This window comes from Mastigoproctus giganteus, chromosome 8 (assembly GCF_048544385.1).
Source record: "Mastigoproctus giganteus isolate SK-2022 chromosome 8, ASM4854438v1, whole genome shotgun sequence".
Taxonomy (NCBI): domain Eukaryota; kingdom Metazoa; phylum Arthropoda; class Arachnida; order Uropygi; family Thelyphonidae; genus Mastigoproctus; species Mastigoproctus giganteus.
This window is the reverse complement of record NC_143582.1, coordinates 28,868,453-28,884,594: the sequence shown is the minus strand read 5'-3', so window position 1 is coordinate 28,884,594 and position 16,142 is coordinate 28,868,453. Positions and strand designations below refer to the sequence as shown.

Here is a 16,142-nt window from a genome sequence, read left to right as displayed (position 1 = left end):
GGTGTAAAAATTTAAAGTGAATATAAATCTCGAGTTGTAAATAGAAAAACTAGGACAAACTTTCAAAACCCACGAGGACGTCCAAGGACGCCTTAAAAAAAGAGGACATCCTCGGAAACCCGGGCATATGGTCATCCTATTATACATACAATAGACTGAATCATCTAACTTGTTTATTTTATCACATAATATATAACCTAATGAAATATAATTAAACTTTAATTATTATTTATTTTTTACTTGGTGATTAAAAAATCACAGTGCAGATATCTATATACATAGCTATTTTTAATATTTTGACTTACATTGGTCTGGTAATGTCATAAAAAAATTTAAAAGAAAACAATATTACATAATTAAATTTCTTTTCTAAAGTCAGTCAATTTCTTTTGTTTCATTATGCCTTGAGCCTTTTGGGAGGCAATGTTACGAATTTTACGCAAAAGTAACACTTGCGTAGCATCTGCTTCTTCTTGTACCTCGAACCACCCAATGCACTTTGACAACATAGTTTCAGCTTCACAGTGGCTAATTATGTTTGTTGTTCCATCAGCAGCAGCTTCTTCTTCAGTTTCAGAATCATCTGAAATTGTCATCACTTTTTGCATAATTTAATCATTGTCTAAAATTTCGCATCTGACATCCATTTTGTCCATATCCAGCCAATCATTTACTTCCTCCATCAAAATATTTTTAAAACCAGGAACATTCGAACATAACTGCAAAATTTCAGTTTCTTTTAGAATTAGAATGGTTTCTGTATCTGTTAAATATATTTCTGGCCACAACTTATTCCAGCTTCTTTGTATTGTTTGAACTGGAACATCGTTCCAGGCATCAGCGACATTTAAAATTGTATCACTTTTATAGTGAAGATTTTCCGAAACTATATCACATTTAATTTATTTTCTGCTGAAAAAAGTTTTGAACGAATATTTTGCAATAATGACAGTTCATACTGTCAATTAAATCTTGATCTATCGGTTGAATGAGAGATGTCATGTTTGCTGGCAGAAAGTGGCATGATATTTTGCTATCATTACTTTTTAAATCACATACGTGTATGGGATGAGTGGACATAATGTCCATCAGTGGCATTGCATATTGTGGTAAACCTTTTAATGCCAAATGTCATCTTACACATGGTACAAATATTTTATGAAACCAATCATGAAATATATCTCGGCTCATCCACACATTGTTTCGTGAGAAATATTTGACTGGCAAAGCATTTAAATTAATAATTTTAATGATCTAGGCTTTTTTGGTTTTCCTATAACAACCAAAGGCAATTTATGACTACTGCTGACATTAGCACGTGCCATTATAGTGATGTGATTTTTGCATCTTTTATCCCGGTGCCATATGTTCAGTCATTGAGGCCAGTGTCTTTTGAGGTAGTGCCTTCCAGTTAAGGCCAGTCTCATAGTAGTTACATATTTGGTCTTTAACCAAACTTCAATCAGCTATTTCCTTCTGTAGTTTTTTATGATAAACAGAAATTGCTGCATTATCTGCACTTAGCTTCTCACCCTGGATCGACAACGGTCAAATACCATGTGGAAACTTAAATTTGTCTGACCACCCGATGTTAGCTTCAGTGAAAGATCTCTGCCTAGATTTTTATTGATTTAAATGGCTTTTTCTATTATTATAGGTCCCAACAATGGAATTCCTTGGCTATATTTTTGAACAAACCATTGAAACATTGCAGTATCCAGTTGTTCATTTTTAGCAAGCTTCATTGTTTTACGACTTTTAACATTACTGTCAGTTTCCATTTTCAACACGTGGTGTTCAATTTTGTCTGCATCACACTTTATATCATTTACTGTTGTTCTTCCTATTCCATAAACCGATGCTGTACTTGTAGCACTTATTAAAATATGAAACAAGAGGTTAAAGTACAACCATATACAGTGGGTTGTTAACAAAGACTGAGTGACACATGGTGGCAATATCACAATTCATTGTGGTGTTGCTGGGTTAAGTGATGGTTAACAAAGATTGGCAGTAAATAGGATGGTGGACAGTCATTTTTTACTGTATTATTTATGATCTCATGAATTTTGTGCCCCCATCAGAAAGAATTACATTGTCCCTGATGCAGAATAACAAGAAAATAAAGAAATTATAATAGCATCATTAATTTTTTAAAGCGAACTCTACTGTGTTGTACATATCTTTACAATGTTCATTAAATACACTTTTTTTTTTTTAACCAAAACTCCAAACATGAAAGGTATTAGAACTTATAGTACTAAGTTTTCTGGGACAACCTATAGTTAGGTTGTTCCAGAAAACAGAAACAAAAAAATAATTGAGGAAGAGAAGTGTGTTCTATGAGGCTGGAGGTGGACAGTGAATGTATTCTGACTTTTTTTCTGCACATGTTTGTTAGAGAGAGATGGAACTACAGATATCAATTCAGAAGAGCAGTGCCCATGGACATTTCCGTGGAAAATGCATGCAGCTGAAAGAGAACATCAATAAAAGAGAGAGTGGAGAGACTTTGTAAGAGATGGGTCATTAATTTAACCTAACTGTCCGCTTTTGAAAGGAAAGAAGCTTGAGAGCAGTTTTGGGGGAAAATGACCCCCAGATGTTGGAACAGTATTTTGTAGTAGGCCGATTTTAGATTTGTGCAGAGTGACTAGTTGTTTATAAGAAAAGTAATGACAAGAAAGAAAAGGAAAACCTATTCTTTTTGATTCAGAGGAAGTGGTATGTGTGATATGCTTATGCCAAGACAGATAATCTGGGTTATCCCTAATAGTGATATGTCATTGAAGATCATCATAGGAGCAAACGAATCCTTTTTGCAAGATATATGATAGGATTGAGCTCTAGGAGTGAAATTAACTAAGTTATCTTTTCTCATTTTAGAATTACCATTTGAGATCATTATAATGCATGCGCTAAGTCCTTAAGTTCTAGAGATTAGAACTTAAGGAATTGGTGGTGAATATTTGAGACATTGAGGTTGTTTGTGTGGGACAGGGGACAAACTGGAAGGTGGAATTTGTGTGTTGTCATCAGAAAAACTATGGATAAAATGATACAATGGATATGATAGGTAATATATAATATTTATAATGGGATATAAACTATGAAAAGTTTCAGCATTACTTAAATGCTGAAATATTTCATTGTAGTTCATTTTACATACAAAATTTTACTTTCAAAAGATAGGGTAGTATGCAGTTTTAAAATTTGAGCAGTGGTTTTCAAGATCAAGTTTTGAATTAATACAATGAATTTTCAGTTTCAAAAATTTATATTCATAAGATTGAATGTTCATAAATTGGATATTTGTAAATCAGAGATTACTGTACTGGATCCCAATGTAGTAACCAATATTTTTGTCTTTCCATATGAATGGAGGGCCAGTGAATATTAAAATGACTCAATACTGGTTGGTATTCACTTTCTCAGCATAGAATATATTGATTTGGATATCAGTTACTTATTTCTTTTTTCTTATTTGCTTGTTATGAAAGAACTAGTGAGTCTTTGTGATCAACCAAAAAAAGCTTTTGTCTATTTTAACCCTTTCCCAAGTGTGACCACATATATAGGGACTTTTGTATGTAGTTTTGTGGAAAAGAATGCAGATATATGTTTTGATAATTGTTTCCACATATTATCAACAAATTATATATGTACACATTGTCTTTAAATTGTTCAGGGTCATGCTGCCATCCATTAAACATAGTTAAAAGTAATGATAGCCAATTTTATATTTATAACATCAGTATAAGAATGTACACCCTTTCAACAAGATTCAAGATGAAGTTGATTCAAAGAATTCTAGAATTAAAAAGAATTGATGAAAATGAATTTGAAAGTGTTAATGAAAGAAGTTTATGAAACTGAATTAGGCGGTGTATGTAAATGTAGAGGATTCTATTGCATTGAGAGAGGTTGTTGTTATTTGGTTTTTAGGAGCATTAGAAACTAAGGCCATATTGCTCCAGGGATGTTCAGTGGTCATTCCCTGACCTTTCGCATCCTGCGTATTTGGTGGTCACGGGCTCAAACCCCGGTCTAATCAAGAGGCATGTGTTACGCATTGCTGCTCCTGCCCACCTGGCTACTGAGGCGCCTATTGAGAGAGAGAGAGAGAGAGAGAGAGAGAGAGAGAGAGAGAGAGAGAGAGAGAGAGAGAAAAGGTGATGATGAGTTAATTTTTAAGAGTTATTATTGCAAATTTTTTTTAAACAAAATTTTTATTTTATTTTTGACATTAATCTCACTTTAATGTTTTCATTAATCTCACTCATAGTTTTCAGTTTTTACAAAACCAAATATAAAATGAAATGTTTCTGGACAGTAAGTGGTTGCTTGTACTGTCCAGAAATTCACTCACATAAGGCTAACAATATATCCTTTTGTGAGTGAATATTTTATTTATTTATTTTTTTTGTACTTTTATTTTATTTTTTTATTTTTCTATTGTTTTTACTGATAAAAATGAATTTAAAATTTTTCTGTTTTGTAGATGATCCAAGGAGGAGCAAAAAAGAGACGTCTAGATAGTTGGAGAGTACAAGAATGGCAGCGTAGCTTAGATAGTGTGGGAAATTGGCTGGATACTATAGAATCAACATTGGGGTTAACAAATGATGAAACTCAGGGAGATGAGGAATCTCCATGGCAGGGACTAAGTTTAGAAGAGCAGCAAGTGCTTCTGGAAGTTAGTAATTATTTATATAATTTTAATTAATGGCATTTACTTTTTTCATATTTGCTCATACTTTTATAAATGCATGTTGAACATGAAGTTATATTGGTAAACTTCTTAGTCAAAGATTAAAAAAAAATTTAACAACTTAATTCCTGTAATTTGCATTAATTTCAAAAGTTAAATTAAATTGACAATATAATAACATTTCTTAAAATAAAATGACACATGGCACCAATAAAAGTAATGATAGCCATTTTTATATTTATAACATCAGTATATAATAATACATGTGTGTAAAAATTCAGTATCTCCTTCCCAGTTGCATTATTAAAGATAATTATAAGCAATTGGATCTGTGGACAGGTATAATAAATAAAATATTTTTATAAATATGGTTATCAATGGTACAAATGGCTATAAAATCATATCTTCCAGAATCATGGTTTTCAGCTGGTGATACATATCCTCCTCGAGCTAAGGAATAGCACCTATAGTATAGTACCTATCTAAAGTGAAAATACATTGGATTCCACTTATTGTGATCACTTAGACTGACATAGCTAATTGATAAGAATAATCAATGAAACAAAGAATGCAGCTGTTCATCATTGTTTATTGCTGCATTGCATAAATGTGTACATAAAAAGGTGTATGTGGACAGAAAGAATTAATTACAGTCAAGAAATATAAATGCTTTAATTTTACTGTCCACTATTTCTTCTATAAAGTCATCAATTAAAAATGAAAATCATAATGTTTTTGGAAATCCATGCAAACTATTAAAACAAATAAAGTATAACAAGGATTAGAAAAGGGATAATGAACTGAAAAACTGAGATTGGTAGGAGTACTCCTATACTGACAACCATGACCTGTACAAAGCAACAGCAGTAATTAGACATGTCAGAGGTCAAGAACAAATCAGGACGACAATCACTTTCACTGCAAGGGGTAAAAAAAAGCAATAATGTAAACCAAAGAACAGATTATGATAAATCGATTTTTCTATGTATTAGTATACGTTTGATCAGGACTTCATAAAAGTGATAACATTATGTGAACAATAACATTATCTGTGATCACAGTAAGCAGAGTACACTACATATTCCTGTAAAAAGGAATAAATCGCCAAATTGATTTAATATTATAACAAAATGTAATGTATATTTAGGTGCTTGTGTATGTGTAAATATTTTCTTGGTATTTTTATGCTGTGCCATGGTAAAACAAAACAAAATAAAAATAATAAAAAAATAAAAAATATATATATATTGAGTTTGAATTGCTTTGACACTTTATTACCAAAAGCATTGAGACACTAAGGGATAACAGTGGTTAATAATTAGGTTTCAATATGGGCTTCCTTTTGTTCTGTGATATAGAAAATAGTCTTTGTGGAACACTTTCTACCAATTTATGGCATGTATCAATGAAAATATTTCTCATTTCCTCCTGCTGAACAGAACAGTTTTTAATTGTGGGTGAATCCTCGTACATTTTTCCAATTCATCCCACAGATTCTATTTTTCTCTGACTGGGTCAGTTGTTCAGTATCATATTCTCTTCAAACCAAACAAGCAATCTCATAGCTGTATGACACCGAGCATTATCCTGTTGAAAAAGTAGGGATATGCACCTAATAATGGCATCACCATTGTGGAAATTTATAAAAGAAAGGGAAGTGAATCTTGGTAAAGTTTATTAACTTAAAAAAATATATAAATAAATTGCCTGTACAGCAATACTCCGCATAGCACTGATAATTGGTACTGAAACTATTCCGTGTTATGTGAAACCGTGCTCATTGAGGTATAATTATAATGGCTTTTAATTGGATGCATACCAGAGAAACAGTCTATAAACAAATTATAATAAATCTGTAAACAATTTCCACTTGATAGCCAATTAAAAGGATTTGAAATTTAAAAAAACTTGAAAAAAATTTTATTGATGAAAAGGTAACATCATGAGAGATGAGAAAAAATCTTTAAAAAAGTGGTTGTTTATTTAGATATTTCAATAATGAAGTTTGGTGAAGCCGTCTCTTCTTTTTCTCGGTGTACAAGTCTTTGTAGCATCACATCTGACCTTGTAAAATTTGCCGTATCTTGATGCTACATTCAGCATTTGGATCTCCATTCATAATTGCCTCGCAGGCCATGTTAACCCGAGGCCATGTTATGTCAAGGATCAGGGTATATTCTTACCATGTGTATGGAATATCCAAAAATTTCATTACTTCATACAGCATGTCCCACCCACTTTTTCTTACTATCGAATACACCATGAATTGTCAAACTAATAAAGCAAGCTTATCTGCGAAAAGATCTGAACCTCCCAAGCACTTCCTAATTCATTTCACAAATATACGTGGTCTCAATTCTAATCTCAATGATGTCCATTTCCACTTACAGTCTGTCAAACCCCTTTTTCTGACAGAATCTCAGTTATCGGTTGATTCAACTACTGCTCATCTCAGATACCCAAATTATTCACTGTATGATTCCTTTCGCCTCAAAGGTGGTACTTGTGCATATGTCTGTTCTGATATTTCCTGTCAGAGACTTGGCAATTTGGAATCTCCTCTCTTTGATCTTCTCTGGCTTAAAATCTTTCTACCTCATTGTGTCAAATTCATCTGTTGTCTCTACTGTTCTCCCAACTCCACTAATCACTTGGAGCTCTTTGACTTCCTCTCTTTGCAGCTTGACTTTCTCCAGTCCAACTTTCCTAATAGTGAGATAATTTTCCTTGGTGATTTTAATGTTCACAACTCCAGCTGGCTTCCGTTTTCTAGTCACACCGACCCAGCAGGTCGAGATGCTGAGGCTTTTGCAATTACTAATGATCTTGCACAGATTGTTCATTTACCTACAAGAATACCAGACAATCCTAATCATACAGCCAATACATTTATCTTTTTCTCACAAACAACCCTTCTAAGTACACGGTCGAAGTGAGAGGTCCTTTAGGCACTTCAGATCACAACTTGGTGATTGTCTCTTCTTCAATGGAACCTTTATCTCATGGCAATTCCCAACCTCGCGTTGTTTGGTATTACAAGAATACAAAATAGGATGACCTACGAGACTTCTTTTCTTCTTTTCCTTGGTCGGATTACTGTTTCAAAACTTCTGATGTCAACATTTGCTCAGATCGTGTCAGTGAAATTATTCTTGGAGGAATGGAATCCTTTATCCCACACTCTACTTTAAAATCTCATCCTTGATCTAAACCTTGGTTTTCCAATAAATGTGCTAAGGCTGTTCAAGAGAAGAATGTTGCATATTGTAATTGGCTTGTTTCTAATTCTTCAGTTTCATTTTCTGCCTACACCAAAGCTCGCAACAATTGTAAAGCAGTTATTAATCAGTCCTAACTAGAGTTTGAACAGGCTAAGAGTAGAAAACTTGCCTCTTGCCCTAATGGTAGCCGAGCATTCTGTTGTCACTTCAGCCAAGGATAAAGCTGACCTTCTAGCATCCCATTTTTCTTCCAACTCATGTATTAATGATCTTGGTAAAACACCTCCCACCAGTCCCAACATGCTCCATTCAATGCCTCCTGTGGTCTTCCGTCAAAAGGATGTAAGAAGGATTTTGACGAATCTTGATGCTAAGAAAGCTGCAGGTTCCGATGGTATTTCACCCCTTGTTCTCAAAACCTGTGCTCCTGAACTTACTCCTATTCTTTGCCGCCTTTTTTCACTTTCTTTTTCCAAAGGTGTTTTTCCTTCTGCTTGGAAATTTGTTCGTATCCAGTCAGTTCCTAAAAAGGGTGACAAATCCCTCCCATCCAATTATCGTCCCAATGCAATTACTTCTATTCTTTCTAAAGTAATGGAGAAATAATTAACTGCCAACTCTTAAACTGTCTAGAAACCTTCCATCTGATCAACCATAGCCAGTATGGATTCCGTCAGTGTCAATCCACTGGTGATATTCTCTTATGTTACCCATTTATGGACTAATTCAATGGAGAGGTTCGGTGAAACACAAGTAGTTGCTCTTGACATCTCAAAGGCTTTTGATCGTGTTTGGCATAAAGGTCTTCTAAACAAGCCCATCTTATGGTTTGCCAACTGTTTTTAGTAATTGTTTATCCAGTTTTCTCTCTGATCGCTCACTGAGGGTGATGGTAGATGGCTCTCTGTCTTCTAACTTCTCCACTAATGCCGGTGTCCCCCAAGGTTCAGTTCTTTCCTCCACTCTTTTCCTCTTGTGACCTTCTTCCATTGACTGGAAATCCTATCCATAGTTTTGCCGATGATAGCACATTGCATTCCACTTTCCACTTTGAGAAACCTTGCCCTGCTTTATCAGCTTTAACTTCTCGAAAATCTGCTGCCAATTCCTTAAATGCCGATCTTCAGGTAATTCTCCAGTGGGGCAAAGACATCTTAGTTGATTTCAATCCTTCTAAAACTCAGTCTTGTCTCATATCTCGCAAAAAAGGATTCCTCTGCTCCTATGCTTATCTTTGGTGACACTCCGATTTCTAGGCAAAATGATATATCTCTTTTGGGGATTACCCTGACTTCTAATCTCTGTTGGCACAAGCACATTACAAATATTGCTGCTTCTTCTGCATCTAAAAAACTTGGTTTTCTCTTTCGCTCTCGGTGTTACTTTTCTTCCAAACAGCTGCTCACTCTTTATAAATCGCAAATCCGCCCTGCCATGGAATATTGTTCCCGCATTTGGGGGTGGTGCCCCCAAAACCTCTCTCAGGCTGCTTGATTCCATTCAGAAGAGGGCAGTTAGGTTAATTAATGATTTGTCTCTAACAGAGTCTCTCCACTCACTGTCTCATAGACGTACTGTTTATGCTGCTTGCCTCTTCTACAGATACTTCCATGGGCACTGTTCTTCTGAATTGACTTCCATAATTTCTGCTCTCTCTTTCAAAACAGTCCGAACACGTGCCACCATCAGCCAACATCCATTTACTGTCCAACTTCAAACTCACAGAACCAACTTTTCATCTTCCTTGTTTATTCATTCAACTGCCGTTTTCTGGAACAACCTTCCTTCATACTTATTTTCTGAAAATTACAGTCTACAGAAGTTCAATGTCAACAATATCTTCTTTCATCTTCTCAACCTCCAACCCAAGCACGGTACGAAGTACTATAGGTTCTAATACTTCTCATGTTTGGCGTTTACATAAAAAAAAAAAAAAAAAAATGTTAACCCCCCCAAAAAACTCTCTCCAGTTCTTCTGTTGAAAATTGTTTTGGTGGCACTTCGGTGTTATCCACTTCAGAATTGTTTTCCTCTTCTGCCTATGCAGTTTGCTCATCAATTTTAAGGAGAGTTGCATCATCTAAGCCGCATGTGAATCAATCCAGTCACATACATTGGCAGTGTCCAAAGTTTCGAATCCCAAGTCTTTTCTGACCTTCACAATATCTTCAGAAATTATCTGAACTTGCTATTCAAAACTAGTGAAATCATTTACCAAATGGGGCAAAACATGCTGCCATACAGAACGCATGTTGTTGGCAGTGATTTCTGGCCAAGATACAGATATATTTTTGATCGTATTTAAAGGGGTAAAAAATAAATTTTGAAATGAAAAGTTTGAAAAACTATTATTTCGTCTCGTCAGGATGGAATTAAGAATACTGAACACTGTTGCCCATTGCAGATGACTGCCTGAAGGGAGCTATTGTCACATGTGCATAGTAGACAATAGAACTGGCACCGCAGCATATATGTATAGTACCTGGCTCTGACAATGCCGCATAAATGCATAGTACTTGTCTAGGCTATTGAATGAGTTTTAATATGTACAGTGAATTTTCAACTTAAACTTAATTGAAAACCGTGTTATAGTGAAACCCGTGCTGTTTGAAGCTGTGCTAAGCGATGTATTGCTGTATTATTTAAAGCTGGTCACTGATCTTATCAAAGTGACTTAGTTTTCAGATTTTGATGAGCATGATTAAAGTGTGAGGACTAAAAATAAATCTGTCCTGGGAAGTACTTGTCAATAAGTTAAACTAAGGAAACTTGAAGTAGATTCCTGAGATCTGATGATTAGGAAAACTCATTAAAACCTTTAATGCCAAAAATTTGTATTAAATTGTGTTTATTATCAGATATGTAAATAAAATTGCTTATACTATTAAAAATAATAATTTGCTTGGATATAATGGATGAGGTAAACTTCTGACATTAACAGAAACCATGAACTCCATGACAACAAAAGAAATGCGAGGGTGTATGTTATCAAGATGACGCATCCATCCTCCACAGTGTTGTTAAGTTGATTCTGGAAGGATCTTATTGCTGAAAGCTATAACCATAGCTTTCGTAATAAGATTCTTACCTCATCCCAATTAGCAATTGTAAAACCTGTGTTTCCTTTGCTAATTGAGAAGTTGGAGATTTACATGTAGAGCTATGCTGTTTGCTATCTGGTATGTGACTAGTTTTCAACTGCTGTTATAATCTTTGCAAAGAAATCACCACCACCTTTAGCAACCATTTTCTTCAACTTTGGAAATTTCTTCAACTTAGAAAGATCGTACAGTTTTGTTTTTGCATTCACAATCTTGGGACCCATCATTTATAGACTTAATTTGTGTGCCATTGTAACAGTTTCATTCAAAGAGAATTGGTATTAACTTGTTTCATATATTTTTGTTAATGTCAATGCCTCCCACTATTCCATTATTCAAATTTGAAAGGAATTATTCCCCTATGAAATTATTTAGCATTAGTATTAGCCATATAGTGCAAGTAAGTATTAGCCGTATAGTGCAAGTAAGTATTAGCCGTATAGTGCAAGGAAGCCACAGGAATTTGCTGCACCAGCCAAAAAAAAGAGCAGCAGATAATAAAATACAAATTATGCGATTCCCTCCTCATGTACGTAACTATTCAGTTGGCCTTTGAATTTCTCCAAATTGTCATCCTCAACTATTTGTAGAGGCAACTTGTTCCAGTAATCAGCAACTCGCCCGTTAAAAGAAAACTTTTAACCAGTGAGTTGTTGATTATTGGAGTTGTTTATAGTGTAAGTGGTTTAGACTTTCTACAATCAAGTCTAAACCTCTTCCACTCTAATTTGAATTTATGTCCCTAGTTCTGGAATTCTTTATAAGAGTGAAAATTCCATCATTATTCACTTTACTTACCCCTTTTAGAGCTTTATAAATCAAACCCTTCTAAGGTGCCCTGTTGCCATGCTCTGTAACCCACATAATTAAAGCCTTTCCTTGTATGGTTGCCCTTTTGCACGATCTCCATGCAAGCGGCCTGCTTTGGACCTTTTCCAGAAGCCAAATATCTTTTTTCAGATAAGGTGTCCACACCTGGACACAGTACTCCAAGTGCAGTCTTACAATTGCTTTATATAGTGGAACTATGACCTTCTTATCTCTGCAGGATATTGTTTGATAAATAGCCAATAGGGCACCATGGTAAATTGATAAATAGTCAATAGAGGATACCTTGATGCCTGTTTACACTTATCAGAAAACTCCATATCTGCCCATATCGTAACTTCCAGATTCCTTTCTTCCTCTACTGTTTTTAATTCAACCCCACCAAGTGTATAAGTTATTTTGAAGTTCCTATTCCCTAAGTGTAAGACATTGCATTTTGCTGCATTAAAAGATGGCTGCCACTTTTCAGACCATTTGTGAAGCCTGTTCAAGTCATATTGAAGGAGTGCTGCCTGGCACTAATCATTAACAACTCTCCCAATCTTTACATAGTCTCCTATTTTGATTTCACACACTTTATTCATTCGTTGATATCGTTTATGAAAATCTGAAACAACAGTTGTCCAAGAACTGATCCTTGGGGGACCCCATTTCTGCCTTTACACCAATCTGAAGATTAGCCAGTAATCACAACCCTCTGCTTTCTTGCAATCCATTTTAGAATCATTCTAGTAATCCAAACATGTTCCAGCTTATACTGTAACCTCTCATGGGGGACTGAGTTAAATGCCTTTCTAAAATCCAAATAAACTATGTTAAAATTGTTCCTTACATCTAGCTCATGAATAACTGTCAAAATAGTTCCAGTTTAGTTGACCATGATTTTCCCTTAACAAAACCATAATGTGTGTCCTTCAAAATGCCATTTCTATATAAATGTCCCTGATTGCACACTTGCCTCTAATATTTTCCCAACCATTTAAATCAGACTAACAGGTCTGTAGTTACCAACTTCGCTCTTAGAACCACTTTTATTTATTGGCAAAACGTTGACACTACTGCAATCCAAAGGATCTCTCCTGAATCCAATGATGCCCTCATAATTAACCACGGTGGTTCAATACACCCTCTAGCTGCCTCCCTGAAAATTACTGGGTATATGCCATCGACTCCAGGAGCCTTACTTGCCTTTAGACTTGAAAGGTTTCTAATAAATATAAATGGTCATCTCTAATATCGATATCACTAATTTAATATGGCTCAGCGTCCCTCGTACAGCCCCCTCATTAGCATAAAAGGTCTTTCATCAGTAAAAGTCAATGCAAAGTACCTATTCAGTTCATCAGCTGGTTATCTAAGACTTTCCCACACCCAGTATACAAGGGATTGATCTGATTTGGTTTCTTCTTTGTATTCACATACAAGAAAAACTCCTTGTCCCCATTCTTTGCTTTCATAGCCGGTACTTTCTCATACTTAGCCTTAGCAAAACTTATTTGTGGTACTATTACAGATCAACTTGTAGCTGTTTTAGGCTTCAGTACTTTTTGTTGCTCTGTAACTTTTCCATGCTGTCTTTTCCATTTCTGCTCTGTTAGACTGGACAGCTCTGTATTCATCCACCCTGGCATCCTCTGTGCTATATTTTCTTAATGGGATATATGCATTCATGGCTTTTGTGATTATTGCTTTAAAGGTATTCCATGACTTTAATGTATTTACCCTCCCTCTATAGTCTGCCCAATTAATAGATGCAATGTATTGCTTTTAACTGTCATATTCCTTTTCTGGAATTTAAACCCATGCCTTTACCTTTTAACTACTGCAACATCTTTCTTCATCATCCGACTGTGTGATCACTACCTGCCAATAGTTCCTGTACTTTAAGGCTTGTGGTATCATCTGATTCATGAGTGAAAAAAGAATAGTGTTACCCTTAGAATATTTTTTTAGTGTTATCTCTAACATGCTGGTATAAATAATAATAATCTTAGTTTATTTAAAAAAATTTTCCCCAAGGCAAGTTTCCCCCCCGCACTTATTCCAGTCAGTTAGGGGCAGATTGAAGTCGCTCATAATAATAAGGCATTCATACTTGCTTGCACATTCCATCTGCATGTAGAGATGTTTTTCATACTCGTCACAATCTTTTGGTTTGTGATTATTCCCACTCTTATTATTCCTTTGCTTCCAAGCTAACTCACACTACACAGATTTTATGCTGACAGAAGTAACTTCTGACTCAGCAAAAGCACTTTTTGGTATGAAGGCTGCTTTTCATTTGAAGCATTACCCCACTACCCCCTTCTATTTGCCCTATCTTTCCTAAATACATTATACATACCATAATGGAACTCGTCATCCCCAATTTCTGGGTAGCACCATGCATCTGTCAACCCTATTATGTCAGTATTATTGACTAAATATTTTTATATAGTTTATTACCTTGACACACCCCCTGAAGTTATTTATGCTTGTTTCCCTAGTTTTATCTTCCTGCTCATTTGAAACACTGCCCACCCTTATAAGTTCTTGTGAATGTCGGTTGTTGTTGCAGCAACAAACAAGAATTTTTGAGATGTGTGCAAGCACTACTTTGACCCATATCATCAGATAAATGTCTATATTACCCTTTTCACTCCTAACTAGAAGTTTCCCTGATCTCTTAAAGTACCCTCAATGATATTGGAAAAAAGGCTTGCACTGCCTTTGTTCAAATGAATACCATCTCTACAAAATAAATTCCTTCTACCTACATGTGTGGGCCACATTGATAACTCCCCCCCCCCAATGCACAAAAAAAAAAAAAAAAAAAGATTTGCAGAGTCCCTCAAGCCTTGAGTTAATCCACAAGGCTTTCAGTGTATAATTCATTTTATCAAGTGTAGGCAGAATTGCAGACTTGTGGCCTAGCTCATGTCAGCATGATCCTATACTTATTCAACAAATGGTCAGGTTGTAGTCATTTAATATCATGAGTCCTCACATAAATAATAATGCTCTCTTTATCCCCCTTAAAATCTGACAATGTGTTGGTAACATCATCAATTGTTGCTCCCAGCAAACACACCCTGGTTCTGGTCCTCCTATCTTTATTACAAAAAAAATATTATCCATTTCCTTGACAGTAGAATCTCCCAATAAAACTAAATTTCCTTCAACCAGAGCAGTATGCACTTGACTATTCTGTTCTGGGATCTGAATCGGGGATGCATCAATTTGCGGGTCACGAGGTACTTGAGTTCCTGCCAATCTCAGAGTTATATTTGTTTCTCCGTATGCATCCATTTTTTTCAGTGACTCAAATTAATGCCCCAAGTTTTAATTTGAGATTGGTACACTCCTTACATTGGATTCAAAGAAAAAAATTGTCATGGTTTGTCTACCACACTGATCTTTGAATATATTAGCATTAGTAGAGGCATATGATGCAAGAAAGCAAGCTTATGCAGCATCAGCCAAAAAAAAAAAAAAACTTCCACTTCACCCTTCCGTTCGTTCGAAATACCTGTCCAGCTGAGCCTTAAATTTATTTAGGCTATCAACTTCCACAACAAGGGATGGAAGTCTGTTCCACCAACCAACTACCTGCTGACTAAAGGCAAATTTCCGCACATCTATCCTACATCTGTCTTTCCTCAATTTGAATTTATGCCCTCTCAGGTGATTATTCTGAGCAAGAGGCAGAATCCCATCAGCATTGAGCATGTTCAAACCATTCAAGGCTTTATATACCTCTATCAGATCACCTCGCCGGTGTCTAGTCTCCAGACACTGTAATTTGCAAAACTTAAGCCTTTCTTCATAAGAGCAACCCTTTGTTCCATTCACTAATCTTGTTGCCCTTCTCTGTACTCGTTCTAGCAGCTCTACATCCTTCTTGAAATGAGGCCTCCAGACCTGTATACAGTACTCAAGGTGTGGCCTAACTATTGCCTTATACAAGGGAACAATCACCTCCTTATCCCTGCTAGAAAAATTCCTGTATATCATTGATGACACCATGAGCTACTCTTGCGGCCCGTCTGCACTGCTCAGAGAACTTCATATCTGCCTGCACAATTACTCCCAGGTCCTTTTCATTCTCTACCACTGTCAGTGTAGTACCACAGAGTTGATACGTTGCTCTGGGGTTGCTGTTTCCCATATGTAGTATTTTACATTTGTCAATGTTAAACTTCATTTGCCACCTCTCAGCCCATCTGCTCAACTTTTCCAGATCCTGTTGCAGCAGCATAGTGTCAATAGTGTCCTTAACAACCCTGCCAACCTTTGTATCGT

General features: G+C 35.6%; 1 protein-coding gene across 4 annotated transcripts in view; it reads left to right on the top strand.

Moving 5' to 3' along the window:
- Positions 1–16,142, top strand: part of Dys (Dystrophin) — a 932,899-nt gene that overhangs the window by 301,202 nt on the left and 615,555 nt on the right. For all 4 annotated transcript variants that reach the window (XM_090379791.1, XM_090379790.1, XM_090379788.1 and 1 more), the window contains exon 17: positions 4,502–4,696. In XM_090379791.1, the coding sequence (XP_090235917.1) occupies positions 4,502–4,696 (195 nt within the window). The remainder of the gene's footprint in view (positions 1–4,501; positions 4,697–16,142) is intronic.